Genomic DNA, 23,324 nt, shown 5'->3' on the forward strand with positions numbered 1-23,324 from the left:
TAATCCACTAGTCAAAACCATCCAGAGGATGCTACTTCATTTTGGTGAAGGAATCCTAACTAATGAGTTCTCATATTAACTCCATTACTGCCCACTGAGTAGTATTTCACTTTTTTTTTTTTTTTTTTTTTAGTGATTTTGGATGGAAGTTGTTAAAAGACATTTTGATTTACAAACTAATCTACATTTCTGCACCAAGTATACTGAACATAATTCAACATTTTCTTTACTTGGGGTTGTCATGGAAAGAGCATCAGACTTCCATTCTATGAATAGTAATCGTACCTAACTTTTCTTAACTCATTATGTTGCTCCTTTTCCTTTCAGAGTGCTTGAAGAGGTACTTCTTTCAACAGGAGTTTTATGTCATGTCATCTAGATCATCTATATCAAATTCATACACAGACATATTATGTATACACACATATATGCACATATATAACTGTCTTGTTAAAAAAATGCAAAGGGTTTTAAGGATAAAATTTTTAAAGTCTTTTTAAAAGGTCTTATAATTATTTTATTGATAAGGAAACTCAGTTCTAGGTTAAGTAGAATTCCTTTCTGCCTTTTTATCCTGAAAGGGAAATTTATTATTTCTAAGGCAGAGACTTTGTGCAACAAATAGGATTCTGGACCGCCTGCTACTTCTTTGTTGTACTTTTGTTAAGTTTCTAATTACTGCAAGAACTATTACAAAGTGCCCCTTAATCCCAGCAATGGTAGATAAGGTACTGTTTTGTAGTTCAAATCTGAGTCCAGTCAGTCTGGCTCCAGAGGTCAGTTTTCTTAATTGTTTTTTCTGTACTACCCTTAATAAAGAGTGTAATTAGCTAAAGGTTATTTATTTCCTTTTTCTGTTATGAGCAATGTACAATGACTGTTCTTGTACGTGTACAGAGTTCTTTTAAAGATATCTAGGAGTGGAATGTCTTGGTTGAAGCGTTTTCTCGACATTACCAAATTGCTTTCCAGCGTAGCTGTACCTGCCCTGTGTTTGAATTCTCTTTTACCCAGATCCTTGCCAGTGCTTGCTATTAGCAGACATTTATATTTTTGCTATTCTTATGGATAATAAATGGTATATCACTGTTGTTTAATTTCATAGTTTTTGATCGCCGGAGAGATTGAGCATCTTTTCAAATGTTTACAGGTTGATTAGAATTCAGTTTTGTGGATTGCTTCCTTTCTGGTAGGTGGTTTGTGTTTTTATTGGCTTATGAAGTGCTTTAATATTCAGGATTCTCAGCTTTTATTGGTTACAAATGTTGCTGCACCTTCTCCCAGTCTCTTGGTTTTTTGTATCATTTGTTATACAGAAGTTTTACATTTTGATGAAGTTGAATTGTCAGTTTTTCTGGTAGGAAAACTTCTTACCCTGAACTTGGCACCATGTATTCAAATAGTTAATACTATTAAAATGGATATATTTTTCCAATTTTTAGAAATTAAAAAAAGCACAAAGAGGAATATTAGAATCATCCATATTCCCACCAACCTGAGTTAACATCAGAATATATGTTTCCAGGTCCTCTGTTTGCAATTTAAAAAATCACTCTATTGCTTTTTGAAAAAATGACAAACCATGTAGAAAATAGAAAGATTAATTTTTAATGCATTTTTTTATTGTGAACTTTAACATATATGCATAACAGTGATAACTTTCAAAGTACAATTTAACAAGTAGTTAGCAAATTTCAGAGAATATCACGGGTCACAGTTCCATATCTTCAGCTATTTCTATTATTGTAAAATATAATATATATACAGAAAGGTGTTAACTTTCGATGTACAGCTCAATAAGCAGTTATATAGGTAATTTAAAAAATTGTTATAGGTTACAGTTTCAGTTTCAGTTCTTTCCTTATTATGCAATATAGGTTATGTACAGAAAGGTGAAGATTTTCAAAGCACAATTCAATGAGTAGCTATAGAGCAAATTTCAAAAAATGTTTTAAGTTACAGTTCCACCATGTCATTTACCTCTTTCCAGCTATTCCAACACCCCAGAATCTAAAAAAAATATATGTATATTTATATAAAGTTTCAGAATTCATAGACCTTTGTTAAATCTTATCTTATATGTTGCTACCCCTTCCTCTCAATCTCTTTCTCCATCTTCAGGGGTGTCTAGGCAGTGAGCACTCTAACTTGTTTATATTGAAAGGGGGTGTTCACAGTATGGGAAAGGGGGCTGCATCTTATTGTTGTTCTTAAAGAGATTGTTGCCTCTGGGTTTTAGGACTTGTCTGGCATAGGAACACTGGTGGATTTAAGTTTCTGAGAGATAAAACTTAATGTGTGAATCTTTTATAGAATCTCAGGTAAGGAACTGAGTATTTGGGGACTACTTTTGGCAAGGGCATGGCTGGCATACTGTAGCCATTTGGGATGTCTGGTTGGAGCTTGCATAAGAAAAACCTCCAGGATAGCCTCTCGACTCTATTTGGGATCTCTCAGCCACTGTAACCTCAGCTTGTTGCCTTTCTTTTTCCCCCTTTTGGTCAAGTAGGCATTTTCAATCTCTTCCTGCCAGGGCCAGGTTCATTCCTGGGATCATGTCCTACGTCACCAGGGAGATTCATTTCCTTGGGAGTCATGTCCCTTGTGTATGTGGTGGTGGTGGTGGGGCAGTTAATGAATTTATTTGCCAGATTGGGCTTAGAGAGAGAAAGGCTACATCTGAGCAACAAAAGAGGTTCCCTGCAGGTGCCTCGTAGGCATAATTATAGGACGGCTCAGCCTAAGTTTCACAAGAGCAAGCCTCAGATCGAGGGCTTGATTTATTAAGTAGTGGATTCCTAATTTTTACTTAATATATATTATATCCCATGATAAATGGTCAGTTTTTACATTATCTTCACTTAGTTGTACAGTCATCATCACTGTCAACTTTAAACAATTATCATAACATAAAACATCACAGAGCTCTTATCAGTTGCTAATCATTCATCCCTAGTATTACTGTAGTGTTGGAAAGATATTCCTATTAAATATAGTGTATAATATGTAATGGGTAGTTTTTCCATATACCAGTCTGTTGTTAACTTTCTGCACCAGTGTCATACCTTCTAAGTATAGCATGCTAACACTTAATTTTGGGATGCTACTCTGTGAGTTACATGCCTTTAAACAACCATTTATGAATATACTTTCCTTCAGTGTGTTACTGATACTTATAATCCCATTAATGAATCACAGTCACACCTGACCATTCCCATACCATTGAGTTCGCCCACATTATTATATCTGTACGTATTAGATTATCATTTCCCCTTCACTAGCTTCTATCTATCTCTAGGTCCCCTATATTCTACATTATAAGACACTTTTTTTACATTTTTCAAGGAGTTCATATTGGTATAACATACAATATCTCTCCTTTTGTGTCTGGCTTATTTCACTCAGCATTGTCTTCAGGTTACATCCATGTTGTCATATGTTTCATGACTTCATTCCTTCTTACTGCCGCATTGTATTCCATCATATGTATATACCACATTTTGTTTATCCACTCATCTGTTGAAGGACATTTGGATTGTTTCCATCTCTTGGCAATTATGAAAATGCTGCCATGAACACTGATGTGCAAATGTCTGTTTGTGTCACTGCTTTCAGATTTTTTGGGTATATACCAAGAAGCGAAATTGCTGGATTGTAGGTTATTTCAATATCTAGTTTTCTGAGGAAACGCTAAACTGTCTTCCATAGTGGCTGTACCATTATATAGTCCCACCAGCAATGAATAAGAGTTCCAATTTCTCCACATCCTCTCCAGCATTTGTACTTTCCTGTTTGTTTAATGGCAGCCATTCTTAATTGGTGTGAAATGATCTCATTGTGGTCCTGATTTGCATCTCCCTAACAGCTAGTGAAGATGAACATTTTTTCATGTGGTTTTTAGCCATTTGGATTTCCTCTTCAGAGAAATTTCTTTTCATATCTTTTGCCCATTTTATAATTGGGCTGTTTGTACTATTGTCATTGAGTTGTAAGATTTCTTTATATATGCAAAATGTCAATCTCTTAGCAGATACATGGTTTCCAAATATTTTCTCCCATTACGTTGGCTGCCTCTTCATCTTTTTTGACAAATTTCTTTGAGGTACAGAAGCTTTTGATTTTCAGGAGCTCCCATTTATCTATTTTTTCTTTTGTTACTTGTGCTTTGGTTGTAAGGCCTAAGAAGCTACCTCCTAATACTAGGTCTTGAAGATGTTTCCCTACATTATCTTCTAGGAGTTTTATGGTACTGTCTCTTATATTAGGGTCTTTGATCCACTTTTAGTTCATTTTTGTATAGGGTGTGAGGTAGGGGCCCTCTTTCATTCTTTTCCATATGGATATCCAGTTCTCCCAGCCTCATTTGTTGAAGAGAGTGTTCTGCCCCAGTTCAGTGGATTTGAGGGCCTTATCAAAAATCAGTTGACTGTAGATTTGGGGGTCTGTTTCTGAATTCTCAGTTCAATTCCATTGATCAATATGTCTGTCTTTGTGCCAATACCATGCTGTTTTGACTTCTGTGGCTTTATAGTAGGCTTCAAAGTCAGGGAGTATAAGTCCTCCCACTTGGGTTTTATTATTATAATTATTATTAGAATGTTTTTATCAATTTGAGGCCCCTTTTCCTTCCAAATAAATTTGATAACTAGCTTTTCCAAGTCTGCAGAGTAGTTTATTGGAATTTTGATTGGAATTGCATTTATCTATAGAGCAGTTTGGGTAGGATTGACATCTTAGTGATGTTTAGCCTCCCTATCCATGGACATGGAATATCTTTCCATCTCTTTAGGTTCCCTTTTATTTCTTTTAGTAAAGTTATATAATTTTCTGTGTAGAGCTCTTTTACATCCTTGCTTAAGTTTATTCCTAGGTACTTAACTTTTTTAGTAGCCATTGTGAATGGACTCTCTTGAGTGTCTCTTCAGTTAGGTCATTTCTAGTGTATAGGAACATTACTGACTTATGTGCATTAATCTTGTATCCCACCACTTTGCTAAATTTATTAGCTCAAGTAGCTGTGTCAGCGATTTCTCTGGGTTTTCCAAATATAAGATGAAATCATCTGCAAATAATGACAGTTTTACCTCTTCCTTTCCAATTTGGATGCCTTTTACTTCTTTGTCTTGCTGGATTGCTCTGGGTAGAACTTCTAGCACAATATTGAATAATGGTAGTGATAGTGGGCATCCTTGTCTCGTTCCTGATCTTGGAGGGAAGGCTTTTAGTCTCTCACCATTGAGTACTCTTCTGGCTGTAGGTTTTTCATATATGCCCTTTATCATATTGTGGAAGTTTCCTTCAATTCCTATCTTTTGTAATGTTTTTACCAAAAAAGAATGCTGACGTTTTTTGAATGTTTTTTCAGCATCTATTGAGGCAATCATTTGATTTTTCCCTTTTGATTTGTTAATGTGTTGTATTACATTGATTGATTTTCTAATGTGAACAACCTTTGCATGCCTGGGATGAACCCCGCTTGGTCATGGTGTATGATTTTTTTAATGTGTCTTTGGATTCGCTTTGCAAGTATTTTGTTGAGAATTTTTGCATCTTTATTCGTTAGGGAGATTGGCCTGTAGTTTTCCTTTCTTGTAGCATCTTCATCTGGTTTTGGTATTAGAGTGATGTTGACTTCATAAAATGAGTTAGGTAGTGTTCCATTTTCTTTAATTTTTGAAAGTGTTTAAGTAGGAATGGTGTCAGTTCTTTTTAGAAAGTTTGGTAGAAGTCCCATGTGAAGCCATCTGGCCCTGGGCTTTTATTTGTAGGAAGCTTTTTGATGACTGATTGGATCTCTTTGCTTGTGATTGGTTTGTTGAGGTCTTCTGTTTCTTCTTGGGTCAGTCTAGGTTGTTCATGTGTTTCCAGGAAATTATCCATTTCCTCTACATTCTCTAGTTTGTTGGCGTACAGTTGTTCATAGTATCCTCTTAGGATTTTAAAATTTCTTCAAGATCCGCAGTAATGTCCCCTCTTTCATTTATTATTTTGTTTATTTGGGTCTTCTCTCTTTTTGATTTTGTCAGTCTAGCTAAGGGTTTGTCAGTCTTGTTGAGCTTCTCAAAGAACCAACTTTTGGTTTTATTTATTCTGTCTATATTTTTTGTTCTTCATATAATTTATTTCTTCTTTAATCCTTGTTATTTCTTTTCTTCTACTTGCTTTAGGATTAGTTTGCTGATCATTTTATCATGTTCCATTAGTTCTCTGATTTTAGCTGTTTCTTCCTTTTTAATGTATGCGTTTAGAGCTATAAACTCCCCCCTCAATACTCCTTTGCTGTATCCCATAGGTTTTGATATGTTGTGTTCTCATTTTCATTCATCTCTAGATATTTAGAAATTTCTCTTGCAATTTCTTCTTTGACCCACTGAGTGTTTAGGAGTGTGTTGTGTAACCTCCAGATATTTGAATGTTCTAGATCTTTGATGGTTATTCACTTCTAGTTGCATTCCATTTTGGTCAGAGAATGTGCTTTGAATAATTTAAATCTTTTTAAATTTGTTGAAGCTTGTTTTATGCCGGCATATGATCTATCTTGGAGAAATTTCCATGAGCACTAGAGAAGAACGTGTATCCTGGTAATATGGGATGTAATGCTTTATATATGTCTATTAATTCTAATTAGTTTGTTACATTGTTTGGCTCTCCATTTCCTTATTGGTCCTCTGTCTGGTTGATCTATCTATAGAAGAGAGTGGTGTATTGAAGTCTCCCACAATTATTGTGGAAACATCAATTGCTTCCTTCAGGTTTGCCAATGTTTGTTTCATGTACTTTGGAGCATCTTAATTGGGTGTATAAACATTTATGATTGTTATTTCTTCTTGGTGAATTGTCCCTTTTATTGGTGTAGTGCCCTTCTTTGTCTCTTATGACATCCTTGCATTTAAAGTCTATTTTATCTGTAATTAGTATTGCTACCCCTGCTTTCTTTTGTATATAGCTTGCATGGAATTTTTTTTTCCATCCTTTCACTTTCAATTTCTTTGTGTTGCTGTGTCTAAGATGAGTCTCTTGTAAACAACATTGATGGTTCATATTTTTTTTAATCCATTCTGCCAATTTCTATCTTTTAATTGGGGAGTTTAATCCATTCACATTCAGTGTTATTACTGTGAAGGCAGTTCTTGAATCAGCCATCTTATCCTTTGGTTTTTATTTGTCAGATGTATTTTTTCCCCTCTCTCTATTTCCTTTAAGGTACCCTTACTAAAACTCTTCAGTTCTGTGCCTTTCTCCAGACCTCCCTCTCCTTTCTGTTTTTTCAGCTGGTAGAGCTCCCTTTAGTATTTTTTGTAGGGCAGGTCTCTTGTTAATAAGTTCTCAGCATTTGTTTGTCTGTGAAAATTTTAAGCTCCCCCTTAATTTTGAAGGAGAGCTTTGCTTGATAAAGAATTCCTGTCTGGCAGTTTTTGTCTATCAGAATTTTAGATATGTCATACCACTGCCTTCTCGCCTCCATGGTGTCCGCCGAGTAGTCCATACTTAGGCTTATATTGTTTCCCTTGTGAATCACTTTTCTTTTGCTCCTTTCAGAACTTGCTCCTTCTCTTCAGCATTTGATAATCTGATCAGAATGTCTCAGAGTGGGTTTATTTGGATTTTTCCATTTGGAGTTCGTTGGGCATCTTTAATTTGCTTATTTATGTTGTTTAGTCAGTTTGGGAAATTTTCCCCAACAATGTCTTCAAATACTCTTCCTAGTCCTTTACTTACCTCTTCCCCTTCTGGAACACCAATGATTCTTATATTTGTGTGATTTATGTTGTCCTTCATTTTCCTGAGATCCATTTCAAATTTTTAAAATTTTTTCACCATTTGTTCTTTTGTGCTTTCACTTTCCATCACCGAGTTCACTAATTCATTCCTCTGCCTCTTCAGATCTGGTGTTATGTGTCTCAAGAATCTTTTTAATTTGATCAACAGTATGTGTTATTTCCATAAGTTCTGCTATTTTATTTACTCTTGCAAATTCTTCTTCATGCTCTTCAAGGGTCTTCTTCATGTCCTTTATACCTGAGCCATGATGTTAATGTTTGTGTGTACTTCTTCAATTAATTGCTCCAGGTTCTTTGTCTCCTCTGGCTTTTTAATTTTGGACATTTGGGTTATCCATATCTTCTGCTTTCTTAATATGCTGTATAATTTTCTGTTGGTTTCTCCTCTTGGCATTTGCTTATCTTGGTAGGTTCTTTTCGGATATGCGGGATTATTTGAACATTTATCTATAGTTTGGCAGAGCTACAGCTTGGTGGATGGCACTCTACCTGACCTACCAGTAGACGGCGCTCCTGAACTACCTATTACCCTCAAGCCAGTTCTCCCCAACTTCGTCTATGCACTGAATAGGGGTTCAAACCATGTGGAGGTCCAGTCAGTGCACCAATTTTCCATGTGCACTGGGGACCACCAGCCCTGTGGGTGGAGGGCATGCCCTGTGCAGTTTGTCAGGGAGTCCGCTTCAGGACACAGTGGTCTTGGTAGTTCCCGATGCTGTGGGTGGAGTACTCAGGCTGTAGAGCTGCACGTCTCACATTTCAGCTCAGATGCCCCACAGTGCCTCTCTGCCATGCTCCCACGAGTCCCTGGGATTGGGGGAAGGCTCCTGGCACTTCTATGTGGCACCTTTGCCTCTAGGCTGTGCATACCGCAGGCTTCTGTATAGGAAGAGTGGATACCGTCACAAGCCCACTGAATCCTGAGTTCCCTCAAGGAAGCTCTTGGCTGCAAGGCTGTGAAGGGTTGTCTTTCCGCCAGCTGCAAAGATGGCTGTTTGGGGCATGGATAGCTGCCTGCCTTTCTGCCTTTGTCTGCCTGCTGCAACCTGTAGTCTCTAGCCCAGGGCCTCTTGGCTGCGGGTCTCTGAAGGGTTATCACCCACGCCAGGTAGTGAGGAGGGTGCCCAGGGCATGGAAGGCTACTTCCTGCTGCGCCGTCCACTGGCTCCAGCCGCCCGTTGCCCGGCAGCTTTCTGGGCCGAACACTCACCTGTTTTGAACACACCCACTATGGGTGTAGAAGTCACTGCCCAGCTGGTGGAACCCTGGAACTGCTGTTCTGGAGCCCTTTCTGTCCTATATCTAGTGTTTTTCACAGAGAATTTTGCTCTGTCTCTCATAATCTGCCGTCTTGGATCCTCCCTAATTGCTTTTTAATCTCTGTCCCCTTTATCTACATTGTGATAAATTACCTGTCTTTCCTTTCATAGCAGGGAACTCCAGTAGCTGAAGTAACTGCTAGAGCTAAAGCTGACCCAGTCTTTCCTTTAGTGTGTAATGCAGTTTTCAATGCTCTCTCTTTTATTCCTAGATTTTAAAAATTTATTTGTTTTGTGAAGATGATTTTGGGTTTTATTTTACTTTTTTGTATTTTCCCACTTTTTTCAACTCATTCTGGTTTGTTTCGTTTTCAGTCATCTTGTTTTTATAGAATTCACGTTCTTCTGTTCTGTTGGTGAAGAATATCTTTTTTTCCCTTTATTTATTTCTCCCTGAATCTTTGTCTTTGCCTGCCTTGTTCATTTCTCCCTCTTCCCCTTCTCTCCCACTCTCCCTCTCTGTCCTCTTTCTTCTCTCTCCCTCTCTCAACTTTCCTGTCATCCTCTGTCCCTCTCTTTCCTCCTCTCCTCTTCCCCCATCTTCCTTCTTCCCTTCCTTCCTCCTTGCCTGCCTGCCTTCCTTCCTGCCTTTCTTCCTGCCTTCCTTCCTTCCTTCCTTCTCTCCCTCCCACCTTCCCTCCCTCTATTCCCCTCCTCCTCCTTCTGATGGGGTGATGTGTTTACATCCTTTTCATCATCACCATGCCATTTCTTTCATCTTACCCATCTTTGGGCAGCCTTGCTGAGAGGTTATATTTTCCCTGATATAGTAGGGGTGACTTCTAGATGGTGTGGGGTGTTGGAAGAGCATGTGTAAGAGGGGACAACTTTTAGAATGTCTTCTGACAATGAGTGGATGTGTGTACTGGAATTCAGTCTGTCAGGCTGGGGGTGGGACCTGGGTTGGGAGCCAGGACAGCATGACTTCCCCAGCCTTTCCTTTCTCCAGGGCTGTAGAGCCATGGAACCTGTATTTACACTGGATCAGTTTGGGGAGTCCTCTCAGTGACTCTGCATGGAACAAAGCAGCTATCATGAGCAGAGGCAGCTGAAAAGATGGGTGACAGATTTTCTGAAATGCAATGCCAAGATATATGCCATAACTGTTTGTTTTCTGGGAAGCCAGAACCTGAAGTCCAGGTGTGATTATATCAATTAAAAAGAAGGCAATATAGTGAACAGAAGAACATGTTAAATGACACAAAGGGCATGAAAACAGCAAAATCCAGACTGAGAGAAACTGCAGGATAGCTGTTCAGGTCTTTCAACAGAACAATTACAGGGGAAAAAAGGGAGATGTAGGGGACCCTACAGACAATAGAATTAACTGATTGAGAGACGTAACAGCTAGTTGCAGGATATGGGCCTTATTTGGATTCTGATTGACACTAAAAATTTTTCTAATACATTATGGGTAGTATTGGGGAAAAAATAAGCAATAGTTAGATATCTGTTAATATTAAAGAATTTTCATGTTTTAAGGTGGAATAATGGTATTATAGTTGTTCATATAGTTGTATATATGGTTGTATTTTTAAAAGCCCTTAACTTTTAGACATGCATTCTGAAATATTTACGAATGAATATACAATACCCAGGATGAACTACAGAGTGACGTGTAAGTGAGGATATAGATTTTTTGCTTATTAAACATTGTTAAAGTGGAAAAACAGAAATATGAATGAATTAATTCAGTGAAATGAATTAATTTTTTTATTGGTAAATCCATTTTAGTAGACCAAATATTTCCAAACATTCATTCAGTCATTTATTTTTTTATTTTTTATTTTTTATTCATTTTATTGAGATCTATTCATATACCATGCAGTCATACAAAACAAAGTTTACATTTAATTGTTTACAGTACCATTATATAGTTGTACATTCATCACCAAAATTAATTTTTGACACTTTCACTACCACACACACAAGAACAACAGGAATAAAAATGAAAGTGAAAAAAGAACAATTAAAGCAAAAAAGAAAACTGGGTGCCCTTTTTTTTTTTCCTTCCTTCCCCCATTTTTCTACTCATCCATCCATAAACTAAACAAAGGGGAGTGTGGTCCATATGGCTTTCTCAATCACTTTGTCACCCCTCATAAGCTACATTTTTATACAATTGTCTTCAAGATTCATGGGTTCTGGGTTGTAGTTTGATAGTTTCAGGTATTTACTGCTAGCTATTCCAATTCTTTAGAACCTAAAAAGGGTTGTCTCTATTGTGCGTAAGAGTGCCCACCCGAGTGACCTCTCAGCTCCTTTTAGAATCTCTCTGTCACTGAAGCTTATTTCATTTCCTTTCACATCCCCCTTTTGGTCAAGAAGATGTTCTCCATCCCACGATGCTGGGTCTAGATTCCTCCCCAGGAGTCATATTCCACGTTGCCAGGGAGATTCACTCCCCTGGGTATCAGATCCCACATGGGGGGTGGAGGGAGTGATTTCACCTGCCATGTTGGCTTAGCTAGAGAGAGAGGGCCACACAGAGGCATTTGGGAGGAGGCTCTTAGGCACAATTATAGGGAGGCCTAGCCTCTCCTTTGTAGCAACAGTCTTCCCAAGGGCAAGTCCTGTGGTAGAGGACTGAGCCCATCAAACCGCCAGTGGTCTGTGAGCACATCAGCAACCATTGAGGTGGGGGAGCCCAACACCCCTGCATTCTCCACAAGCTCCTCAAGGGGGCTCTGCATATTTTTTTTATTGTTTTTTTTTAAATTAACTTTTTTTTTAATCGACTATATTAAAAAATTTTTTTTTAAATGCAGTGAAAAAACATTTCAAACAAACCATAACAAGGGAGTAAGAAAAAGACAACTAACCTAAGATAACTACTTTACTTTCAACATGTTCCTACTCTACCCCAAGAAAATAACCTAATATAGCAACATTTCTGTGAACTTGTCATTCAGTCATTTATTAAAGCTAGGTTCTGGGGATAAAGCTATGAATAAGAGAAACAGAGTCCCTGCTCTCAAGAAGCTTACATTTTAGGATCTAGAGGGATTTGGGGAGGAGACAATAAACAAGTGAAGTAAATAAATATGAAAATATTAATTAGTGATATGATGAAAATTAAAGGTGTCACTGACAATGATTGACATGAGGATCATCAGGGAAGACTCCACTGAGGACATGCCATTCATCCTCAGTGCAGAAGGGGTTCAATTAATACCTGCTGAATTTAAACTGGGATCTTAAATGTCAATAAGGAGCAAGCCATGTGAAGATCTGGAGCAGCTAGCAAAGGCCCTGAAGTAGAAACAAGTCTGGCAGGCTTGAGGGACAGGAAGAGGGCCAGCAGTGCTGGAGCATCTTGAACAAGTTGTTGGCGACAGAGTGGGAACCACCAGGCAAAGAGGGGAGCAGCAAGAGGAGTTCCAGGTAGCCCGGTGAAGTGCTTCAACTGGCAAGACACAGCCTGTGTTCAGTTTGGGAAGAACGCCCTGTTTTACATTTGTCAGGCTTTCAGTGTCACTTGCCAGTATGGTATCTTTTCAGGGGAAAGCCCCCAAGTGGAAGGGTCAGGTACCTGAATTTTAATTGAAATTAGATGGAAGAACACTCACTACGGACACTTGTATATATTGCTCTCTCCTTTTCAGTGTCATTTTTGTGACAAGGCTTTTATGAACCAAGCTTTCCTGCAAAGTCATATTCAACGCCGCCATCCTGAAGATTCTCACCTTGGTAAGTAATGAACTCTATTTCAAATAGCTATTTTCTTTCTGATATTGGTTTGTTTTGTTTTTTTTTTTCACTGGAACATTATCCTGTGCATATCTCAGTCCTTTTAAAAGAAAATGTCAGACTCTTCGTTCCTTCTTTAAGTGAATATTGAGCCCCTACTATGTGCCATGCACTGCGCTGGGGACTGGGATATAGCAGCAAACATAAGAAAGTTCTGCTCTCTTGAGTCTAATGGGAAGGGCGTAGGAGATACTAAAACCGAATAAATTAATACTTCTTTTCAAATGGTGGCAAATGCATTGAAGAAGATAAAGCAGAAGAATAGGATGGAGAGTGACTCCATTGAGGGGTCAGTGAAGGGCCTCTCCAGGGAGGTGATGATTAGAGACCTAAATGGTGAGGAGGTCCCAGCCTTGTGAAAATCTGGGAGAAGAATATCCCAAACAAGGGGAGCACTAATTGTGCAGGAGAGGCAGTGTGGCATCTTTGAGATACAGAAAGAAGGCTGGTGGAGTGGAGTGAGCCAGGTAATGGTGAGTGATGAGGTTGGAGAGTAGGGGCCAGATCACATGGGGTCTTGATGGCGCCCTGTGCAGGGATGTGGATGCTCTTGTATGCACAATGGGAAGCCACTGGAGGATTTTAAGTAGGGGAGGGGCATGATTCAGTTTGTACTTTAAAATGACTCCGCTAGCTGCAGGTGTAGAATAGACTGTAGGGGGCAAGGAGGAAGCTGTTGGAAGAGTGAGGAGGCTGACCCAGTAGCCTAGGCCAGAAAAGATGGCAGGTTGGACCAAGGTGGTGCCAGGGAAGAGCGGGAGAAGTGGAGATATAGAGGATATGTTTCACACACAGAGATCGCAGAGATATGATTCGGTGTGAAAGGAAGAGATGAAACAAAGATGATCCTGGGTTTTTGTCCCATACATTTGGGTGAATGGTAGTGATGTTCATTGAGATTAAGAGCTGAGTGGGAAGCAGGTTGAGGGAGGAAGGAAAATTGAGAGAGTTTGTGTTGGCCACGGTTAAATTTGAGTCATACATGTAGTAGACATGCAAGTGTGGAGATGTTGGCGATCTGGAGCTCTGGGGAGGGGCCCAGGCTGGACATACAAATTTGGAAGTCACAGGAGTGATCAGGGCTGGATGAGGTCACTAAGACAGAGAAGAGATGTGGCAGAGTTCCAGCCCCGAGGCTCTCCCAGTACTAGGAGTTCAGAAAAAGCAAGAGATTGATAACTACTCAAGAGATTGATAGTGACTAGGCAGGAGAGAAACCAGGAAAGTGTGTCATGAAAACCAAGGGGAAGACGTGTCTCAGTGAGGCAGTGGTGAGTTGCATCAAAGGCACAGAGTAAGATGAAGACTGACAGTTGACTCTTGGGTTTGTCATGATAGAAGTTGCCAGTGAGCTTGACACGAGCAGCTTCAGTGGATTGGTGGGGACGAATGCCCAAACAGTGAGCTGAGCTGAGAATTAGAGGCGAGGAAGGGGCCATAACAAATATAAATCTTATTTCATTAACTTTTGCTGGAAAGGGAAGCAGAGACAAGAGTCATTATCTGGAGGGAGATGGGGGCCAAAAGGAATTTTTTGTTTTATTTGATGTGGGAGATATTAAGACGTATTTGTATATTGATAGGAGTTAACCAGTACATGGAGGGGGAAATTGAAGAAGCAAGAGAGGGAGGAGATTTGCTGGCTTACCAGGGAACCAGGTTTCCTACCATTTAAATGTTCTCAGAAGCAAAGAATGTAAGGTCTTTTTCTCTACGTGATCAAACCCACAGAAACTCTCACTGTGATCTTATGTTGTAAGTCTCTAGATGTGTGTGCTTCTAGGTATTACACAGTGGCTGTATTCCCCCCATTTGGGGCCAGTCTTTCCATTCCTGCCCATTGCAGGTAAATAGATTTATTTAGGAAATAGCTAACTAAGCTTTGAAAAACAATTTAAACAGTGTAAAAATCTATTTATTAATCCACAGGACCACTGATACAATTTAACAATATATTGGAAAAATTAGAAAGATTGAATATTTTAATCTAACATTCTTCAGTATGAAACTGACCTTCTTTCTCTTCTGTTTCAGTATCTTACTCTGTCTCATACTCGTTTCAGAGGGTATTTCAATCTCTGAAATGAGTATTATTTCTTCAGGTCATCTTTGCGATTCTGACTCTCTACTTTGGTTTCCATACCTTTCATGTCTACACTCACAGACACATGCATATCCATTCAGTCATGTGTACATCTGCATGTAAGTACATGTACATAAGTATTCTTCCCTTCACTTATTGCTTCCTTTTCCAATTCTCAGTACCTCATTTTTGCCCTAGTTAACAGGTTGTGGTCCAAGTTAGTATTCCATGTGTCAGCCCTTTGCTTGGATTAACAGGGTTCACTGATGGGGTTTCTCAGCAGAGCTCAGTGGGAGACCATAGAGATTTCAGGATGGTGGTCATAGGTGTTGCTTCCCTTCTCTGATTGAGACAGGTATCTCCAGAGAGACCAGAGTGCCACTGGGTCAAAGCAGTAGTGATCATTCCTTGTCACCATTACTGCTCTCTGGGTGGAGTTCTCTCACACTGTCTCTATAGGAGAATCCAGCCGCAACACGGGCTGAAAGAATTCTGCCAAAACTATTCAGTGCCCAGTGATAGGAAGGGCTCCAAATAAACATGACAGCAAAAATGGCTCAGATGACATGAAAAAAAGTAATGCATATCCCAAGTAAGAACAGTTTCCTTTCTGTTATCAATAGGACCATGCCCCGTAAATTTTCAGATATGTTGCACAAGAAATGGAGTTTTAACAAGATATTTCTGTTGCAACAGAGTATAAGAAAAAGGTGCAGACCGATAAGCTCCAGGATGAAATCAACATATTGAAGGAACAGCTGCAGCTCACCAAATCTCAGTTAGAGGCGGCACAGCATGCACATGCGGTCAGATTCTCTAAGGTATGATTCTAAATTCTGAATCAGTGCTATTTTAATTATAATTATCTGTGTTTAATTAAATTAAACACAAGGATGCTAAGAAACAGAGGACATTTAACTAGATAAAATGTGATTCTATATATTGCCAATCTACTGTTTAGTATCTTAGCCAACAAAGCACATCATTGGAAATATAGTTCTGCTCAAATTTTTGAAGATTTAAAGCTTAAAAAACCATGTCCTTCAGTGATGCAGAAGGATATGTTTCTAGCAAAGACTTTAACCCAAAATGCCCCACCTACAGAAGTATGTCAAAATAAAGTTAGTTTTTCATTACCAGCCTCTGCCAGCCATCCCAGATGTCCAATTCCTTGCTTATCTGTCACTTCAATGTTCCTTATTTTTACAAGTTAGTTTCTTTTGTATCTTAAGAGAACTCCTTTCCTGGTCTGAGATACCTGATCACTGAAGTAATGTTCCATTTTTTATATTCTTCAGACAGATGCTTGCATTTTTTTAAATTATTGACATAATTCACATACCATAAAATTCAAAGAAAGAATTATTAGCTATGATGTGTGGATCCTGAAAAATAAAAGAAATAGAAAGTTCTCTTTTGTCAGACTTTTGTTTTTTAGAATTTTTATTTACACTCTACACCTACCAAGCAAAAACTCCCTGTTCCCCCCCCCCACCCCCTGGTAACCACTAATCTATTTTCTGTCTCTGAGAATTTGCTATTTCTAGCTATTTCATATAAGTGACCTCTTACAGTATTGATCCTTTCACGTCTGGCTTAATTCACTCAGCACTAATGTTTTCAAGGTTCATCCATGAACTTCATTCATACAGTACTTTAAAGCCATGTACTAAAATCATTTCAGGAGTATGAAATGCAAAAAACAAAAGAGGAAGAATTTCTGAAGTTGTTTGATAGATGGAAAGAAGAAGAAAAGGAGAAACTAGTTGATGAGATGGAAAAAGTCAAGGAGATGTTTATGAAGGAGTTTAAAGAACTAACTTCCAAGAATTCAGCATTAGAATATGTAAGTATTACACTGGAAGTTCTCACAGTGTTGGTAGTGCTCAGTGTGACCTTGGGAGGTGGTGTTTAGCATGGCATTTTGACCAGAGGATCCAGACATTGTTTTATTGTGCCCTTGTCCAGACACCCCTCCTCTCTGAGAGGCTTGAGGGAGCATGACATACAGAAGACAGAGCAAGTCAGAGAAGGCATGTTGTTGAGAGCAGGGGCTTTGGCCCCTAACACCAGCACAGAACACTCCTAGGGGGCATGTGGGCGGATCACAGAGAGGTCTTTTATTCCTTAAATGGTTAGGTTTAGATAGCCTTAAAACATAACCCCCTGCCTGAATTTCAAAACTTGCCACTGTCGTGCCTGGAAAGGCTGACCCAGATCCCCTGTGTGGGAGAAGGCAGCAGGCCCAGAAAGCCAGAGTGAGAGCCTTTGCCAGGCCCCCACCCTAGTCCCAGGCCTGGCTGGTAAAGGGGACGGGGGTCTGCAGCAAGCAGGATGTGGCTAAATGAGCCCCTTCCTCTGTGGGCGAAGCCCTGGGCCACACTGACTCGGTGATGTGCATGGGTGAAAGAAACAAGCTCAGCTGGGTGGGCCCCTCATTCTCTGTGAAAGCTCCTCCCTCGGAAAGCCGCCCATCAGTCAGTGTCTTCCGGCTGAGAATCCCTCTGTGCTCCTGGGGGTTTGACCCTGAGTCATCCTTGGGAAAATGTAAGGAAGGAAGAGGAGGGAAAATCCTTGAGCTCCCTCTAGGGGCCAGTAAGTTTGTAATCTAAAATAGAAGGATATTTTTGAAATACCGTTTCTGAAACTCTTTAAACTCTAGCTTAGGGTCAGTAAACCATCACCTGTTCGTGGACCACATCTGGCATGCTACCTCTTTTTGTATGGCCCGTGAGCTAAGAATGGTTTTTACGTTTTTTAATGTTTGATTAAAAAATCCAAGGAAGACAATTTTGTGACATGTGAAAATTATATGGAGTTCAAATTTCAGGGTCCATGGGTAAAGTTTTATTAAGGAAAACAGTCATGCTCATTTGGTTACATGTTGTCTGTGGTACTTTTGAGTGAATAGTTGTGACAGAGACCTGATGTGGCTTGCAAAGCTGAAAATGTTTACTCACTGGCCTTTTGCAGAAATGTTTGCTGACCCCTATCATATCTTTATAAAGCAAATATGGCACAAGGTTAACAGTTGGTGAAGGTGAAATGAGTGTTCATTTTCTTTCAACTTTTCCTTAACTTGAAATTTTCAAGTAAAAGTTGAGAGGACATAATTTTGAATGGCTCATGGTCTCTTCTTTGTAGAGCTTCCTTCAGCCAACTTCCTCTTGGTTCAGTTATCCCCAAATCACCTCTCCATGGCTCCTGTTCTTTCTAAGCATCAGAATTCCTGGCAGCAGTTTCTCAACCACTGGTTTCTTTCACCATCCATACCCCAGGGGATCTTTTCCTTTGGGGTACCTTCTCAAAGTGGGAGTATACTACCCACAGAAGTGGATTTTGATACTAAACAATTTCAAGGCTGGCTTAAGTCTTCTCCGTCAAAGTCACACTCTCTCCTCAGTGATAAGCTGCCAGTTACAGTTGTTTTGCTTGGGATTCCCTCCATGGTCCTGTCCCTTCTGCCAGAATAATTATACAAGATATTTTTTCACTACTCCTACCTTTTTTTTTAACAGCTTGATTGAGATATAATTCACATATCATACAAATCACCCATTTAAAGTATATAATTCAATGTTTTTTAGTATTTTCACCGAACTCTCTAAAGCCATCACCACAATCTTCATTCCCCCAGAAAGAAAACCATTAGCAGCCACTCCCCATTTTCCCTGATCCTCCCCAGCCTTAGGCAATGACTAATCTGCCTTTTTTTTCTATGAATTTGCTTATTCTGGACATATTACTTAGATGGACTTATAATATGTTGTCTTTTGTGCCTGGCTTTTTCAGCAATAATTTTTTAAGGTTCCTCTGTGTTGTCACATGTGTCTGTGTCAATACTTCATTCTTTTTATAGCTGAATAATATTCCCCTTTTTGGCTACAGAGAAGTTTTGTTTTTAATCAATAGATTTTTATTTTTTTGTAACAATTTTAGATTTATGAGTTCCCAAGTAACACTCTCACTCCACACACAACTTCCCCTATTATCAACATCTTACATTAATATGGTATGTTTGTTACTATTAATAAACCAATATTGGTACATTAATATTAAGTCAAATCCAGACTTTATTCAGATTTCCTTAGTTTTTTAAATATCTTTTTTCTGTCCTAGCATCCCATCCAGGTTCCCACATTACATTTAGTTGTCATGTCTCCTTAGGCTCCTCTTGGCTGTAACAGTTTTTCAGACTTTCCTTGTTTTTGATGACCTTGATGATGGTCAGGTATTTTGTAGGATACCCCTCTACTGGAATTTGTCTTATGTTGTCCTCATGATCAGAAATGGGTTTATGGACTTTTGGGAGGAATCGTCATTCTCATCACATAATATCAAGGGGTCATATTGTCTGCATGGTTTATGTCTGTTGATGTTGACCCTGATTACTTGCCTGAAATAGTGTTTGTCGGGTTCCAATGCAAAGCTACTCTCTTCCCCCACCTCTTTCTTTCCAATCTGTACTTTTAGAAGGAAATCACCAAGTCCATCCCACACTTAAGGAGTAGACAGTTATGTTCCTTTGCCCTTTTGTGTTTGAAGTTAACATATTTGTATTTTTTGGCTCCCTGAGAGTTTTTACCACCAGTAACTTTGGGAATAATATAATAAGCAAAGGGTAAAATTAAAATGTTATGTCCCAGATGTATTCACTGATGTGTTCCCTGGACAGTGTCGGCCTCTTCACTATATTGTCTTATTTAACTTGAGAATCAGCTGCACCCAGTTCCTCTGTTTCTGACAACTGTTACTTGCCCATCACATTTTTAAAGACACGTTCTCTGAGATTAGAAAGGTAGGTTTTCCTCTTGTATTTTCCTCCTGTAATCTTTCTGTTGGAGAGACTAGAAAGCAGTAGAAATAAACAGGAAAACCTCTTGAAAGGAGATGTAGGAGAAACAAAATGAGCTTCCAGTAGGAGAGTTAGATTTAAAATATGGCTACATGCTCCCTAACTTTATTTTTTGTTTCAGTCTTACAAAAGTATACACGTTTGTATCCGTAATTTCAAATTTTATTTTATAGCAATTGTCAGAAATACAGAAGTCCAATATGCAGATCAAGTCAAACATAGGCACATTAAAAGATGCACATGAGTTTAAAGAAGACCGTCCTCAGTATCCTCAGGATTTCCAAAATGTGATGCAACTTCTTGATAGTCAGGTATGTGAAATTGGGTGATAACTGCAGTAAGGTACCTTAACTTTTCTAATTGATGTAATTTAGGGTGTAATTTACAGAAAAAAATGTTTCTTTCAGCGACCATAAGGGTGACTAGTTTTTTCTTGCCTCCTAAAACATGTGTAATTCATAATAGATGTTCAATAAATGTTTGTTGATTGACAGATATGGATAGAGTTCTGTCTTTAAAATACAGTCGGCAAAATTGTTTCATTTTTTTAACACGGTCTGTTTGAATTGGCTAGCATTACCATAGTGTTTGTTTTTCATATTTCAGATGTAGATCTCACTTCCAAAAGGCATTGAAAGGCATACTGTAGCACTAACTTGATTTTTAGAGCTTAGGTATACAGCTACACTGGCAAACCAATGATCTTTTACATTTATATGATATAATTAAAACCATTTGGAAGTGAACCTCTGTAATCAGCATCATCTTTGTCATGGCAATTTTTTTTTAAGAGACCAAGTTTCATAAAATTTTTGTCATGGCAATTTTTTTTTAAGAGACCAAGTTTCATAAAATTTTTACTTGAAAAAAAAGTTTTACAAAATATCATTCTTCCATAATCAAAGAAACTTTCTCATAGGGTACATGTAAGCTTTCTGCCTTAGAGATATACTATGACATTCAAAGGGGAGAGGTTTTTAAATAGCCACCTAACTGAAAAACCTTCAAGATATGTAGGTTTTTTTAAAAAAGTACTTATAAAATGCTAAATCAAGTAATGAAATATAATTGTTGAATTGATTTGAAATTTTAAAAGCTTCTTTAAAATGTTCCATATGGTATGCACAGCATCAGAGCTGGTACAAAACTGCCTATAGTGAAACACAAAAACAATGTATAAGTACAGTATTCTTTGAAAAATAATTCAAAATGCTGTCACTTGTCATAAGGCAAACTTAGACAAGGGTGTTGACAGTATTCAGGGAATTAACAAAATAAGCTGAATATTAAAGTATTCAAGCATTTATTTAATTTTAATACCACCGATAAGGGTAAGAGAACTTGCTGTCATATTAACTCAGGATCCCTTATTTCAAACTACATGTAACATATTTTGCTATATTTTTCTAAACAAATGCAAAACTAAGTTTCAGGATGTAATCTCCCATTTCCTAGAAAGAGCCTAGTTTTTCTGTTGCAGTCTGGCAGCTTGAAACTTTGAAATCCTCTTGGTAGTTTCTTGTGACAAAAGTTCTTTTCAGTCTGGAATATTGGGTAGCACAGGCTGAACAATGGCTGGATGAGGTGTTAAGGAGGGTGATAAAAATTCTTTTTCTTTTACAGTTCCAGGAGGAGCCTCAGTTGTTCCTGATAAGGGCAAAAGTTTCTTTGGATGATTTTCTTGTTGTTCTAAAATGCTCTCACTGGTATCACTGAGTGGCTCCTTCACAGCTCATACTCCTCAGAACTCCTTGTCCATCACCAAATTCAGCAGTACCAGCGAAAGCATCACTGGTGTCACTACAGATACTGTTCTCTCTGCTTCTAGACTTCAGGATTGATTTACAAGGGACATAGTCTCCATTCACAACATCAACAAAGATTCTGTAAATGTCAGCAGCAATCCTAATGGTTGGCAGCTTCTGAGCAGAATGACCACTGCCAGAGCTGTTCTTTGATTACATTTGGCTGCTTCTTTCTTTTCACTGAATTTTTAAATGGTATTTTTTTCCAGTATTTATTTAGACCCTCTTAGGTTCAAGAATATGAGAAAAATATATTGTTGGTACAGAATTATCTCCAACCCCTAAAGCATCATGCCCATTTTCATTAACACCATCATCATCATCATCATCATCTTCTTCATTACTCAGATAGGGATGTGAACCATTCACTGAACAATTCAACTGATTATTCAGTTGACCACTGAACAGTTCTGAATTTGTAAAATCCTTAAGACAACTACTGGCAGTAAAAGAGTCTATTACTTGATGAGTCACATTCCCGTTTGTGTGTTGATCTTCTTTTTCCTCTTCAGAAGAAGTTGTATCTTCTCCTTTTGCAATCCCAGAATCAGGCTTACAATCAAGTTCACAGAGCAATTTTTCTTGTCACTTTGGTTTGTCAAGTCGAGCCCACAGTTCCTCTTCAGCAAGCAAATAATTGGATTTTTCATCATTTGTAGCAAAATCTGCTTCAGAAATATCTGAAGTTTTGGTTTTGGAGTGAGGTTTATGGGCAATTCAGTGTTTTACTCTAAATTTAAAGTCACTTTTAATTTCTTCTTTTATGTCAACAATATCACCTGTGGAATCACTCAGTTTTCCGCAACTCTGTGAATTCAACTCCAGATTCAAAATTTTTCATCACTTTTTAAAAATCATCTGTTGTTTTTCTTACATCTTCTACCCCAGGTGTTTTGTGATTTTCTACTGTTTTGTAACAGGCATTCAGTCAACAAGCAGATCAGAAAAGGGTGGAGGATTAAAGTCTATAGTTCCTTTCATGCCAGAGAAGAATCTAGGTCTGGCAAAGGACTAAGCAGTTAAAATATGTTCTTTCCTGTGTTTGAGTAATCCTACAGCCTGCTTTACTGAGCACTTGTATGGGCAAATTTTCCTGGCATGAGGGCAAAGGCCCAAATGGCACCATGCTATCCTAAGACAACTGAATAGGCAATGTACTGAGTCTTGAAGTGCAAAGCTGGATTTTCTCTCAGCAGTTAGTGACCACCTAGGTTGAAATAATATATAATCTTATTTTTTTCCGTGAAGTTAAATAGCTCCAAATAATCTTATTCTCCTTTTCCTGCTCTTCGCGGAGCCGCCTGCCTGGGGCGCGGGGTCGAGCAGGGCCCCCATGGCGTGGGGCCGGGAGTCCCGCTTGTCCCGCTGCCGCGGCGGCCGCTGCGCGCTTCCTGGCTGCCTGCGGCCGCGTCTCACCTGCGCACGTTGGTCGCTGACGCGGCGCGTGTAGAGCTGCCGGCCGGCCCTGCAGGAGCAGCAGTTGCCACTCCCGGCCGGACCGAGCATCATGGCTATTTTTTTTTTTTCCACACTGGTTTAGGGAACTTTTTCTTTTTCTAATCGGGAGACACAAATTTTAAAACTTATGAATTCAGGATTTTAAAAAATAAATAAGCATATGTCATTTAAAAAGTTGTGTCTTTTTGAAATATGGATTACTGCCACTGCTGCTTGCCCCGCTGCTCACATCTTGCCTCCCTCCCCCAAATCCACCTTCTGTATTGCAGGCAG

At 38.8% G+C, this 23,324-nt stretch overlaps 1 protein-coding gene and 1 pseudogene across 1 annotated transcript in view; one reads left to right on the plus strand and one right to left on the minus strand.

The window, feature by feature from the left end:
* Positions 1–23,324, plus strand: part of DZIP1 (DAZ interacting zinc finger protein 1) — a 70,941-nt gene that overhangs the window by 6,671 nt on the left and 40,946 nt on the right. Inside the window, exons 6-9 of the mRNA XM_037800224.1 lie at positions 12,706–12,790; positions 15,630–15,754; positions 16,618–16,779; positions 19,962–20,099. Coding sequence (XP_037656152.1) covers positions 12,706–12,790; positions 15,630–15,754; positions 16,618–16,779; positions 19,962–20,099 — 510 coding nt within the window. The remainder of the gene's footprint in view (positions 1–12,705; positions 12,791–15,629; positions 15,755–16,617; positions 16,780–19,961; positions 20,100–23,324) is intronic.
* LOC119507429 lies at positions 20,729–23,099 on the minus strand (annotated as a pseudogene).

Source organism: Choloepus didactylus, chromosome 12, assembly GCF_015220235.1.
Source record: "Choloepus didactylus isolate mChoDid1 chromosome 12, mChoDid1.pri, whole genome shotgun sequence".
Classification (NCBI taxonomy): domain Eukaryota; kingdom Metazoa; phylum Chordata; class Mammalia; order Pilosa; family Megalonychidae; genus Choloepus; species Choloepus didactylus.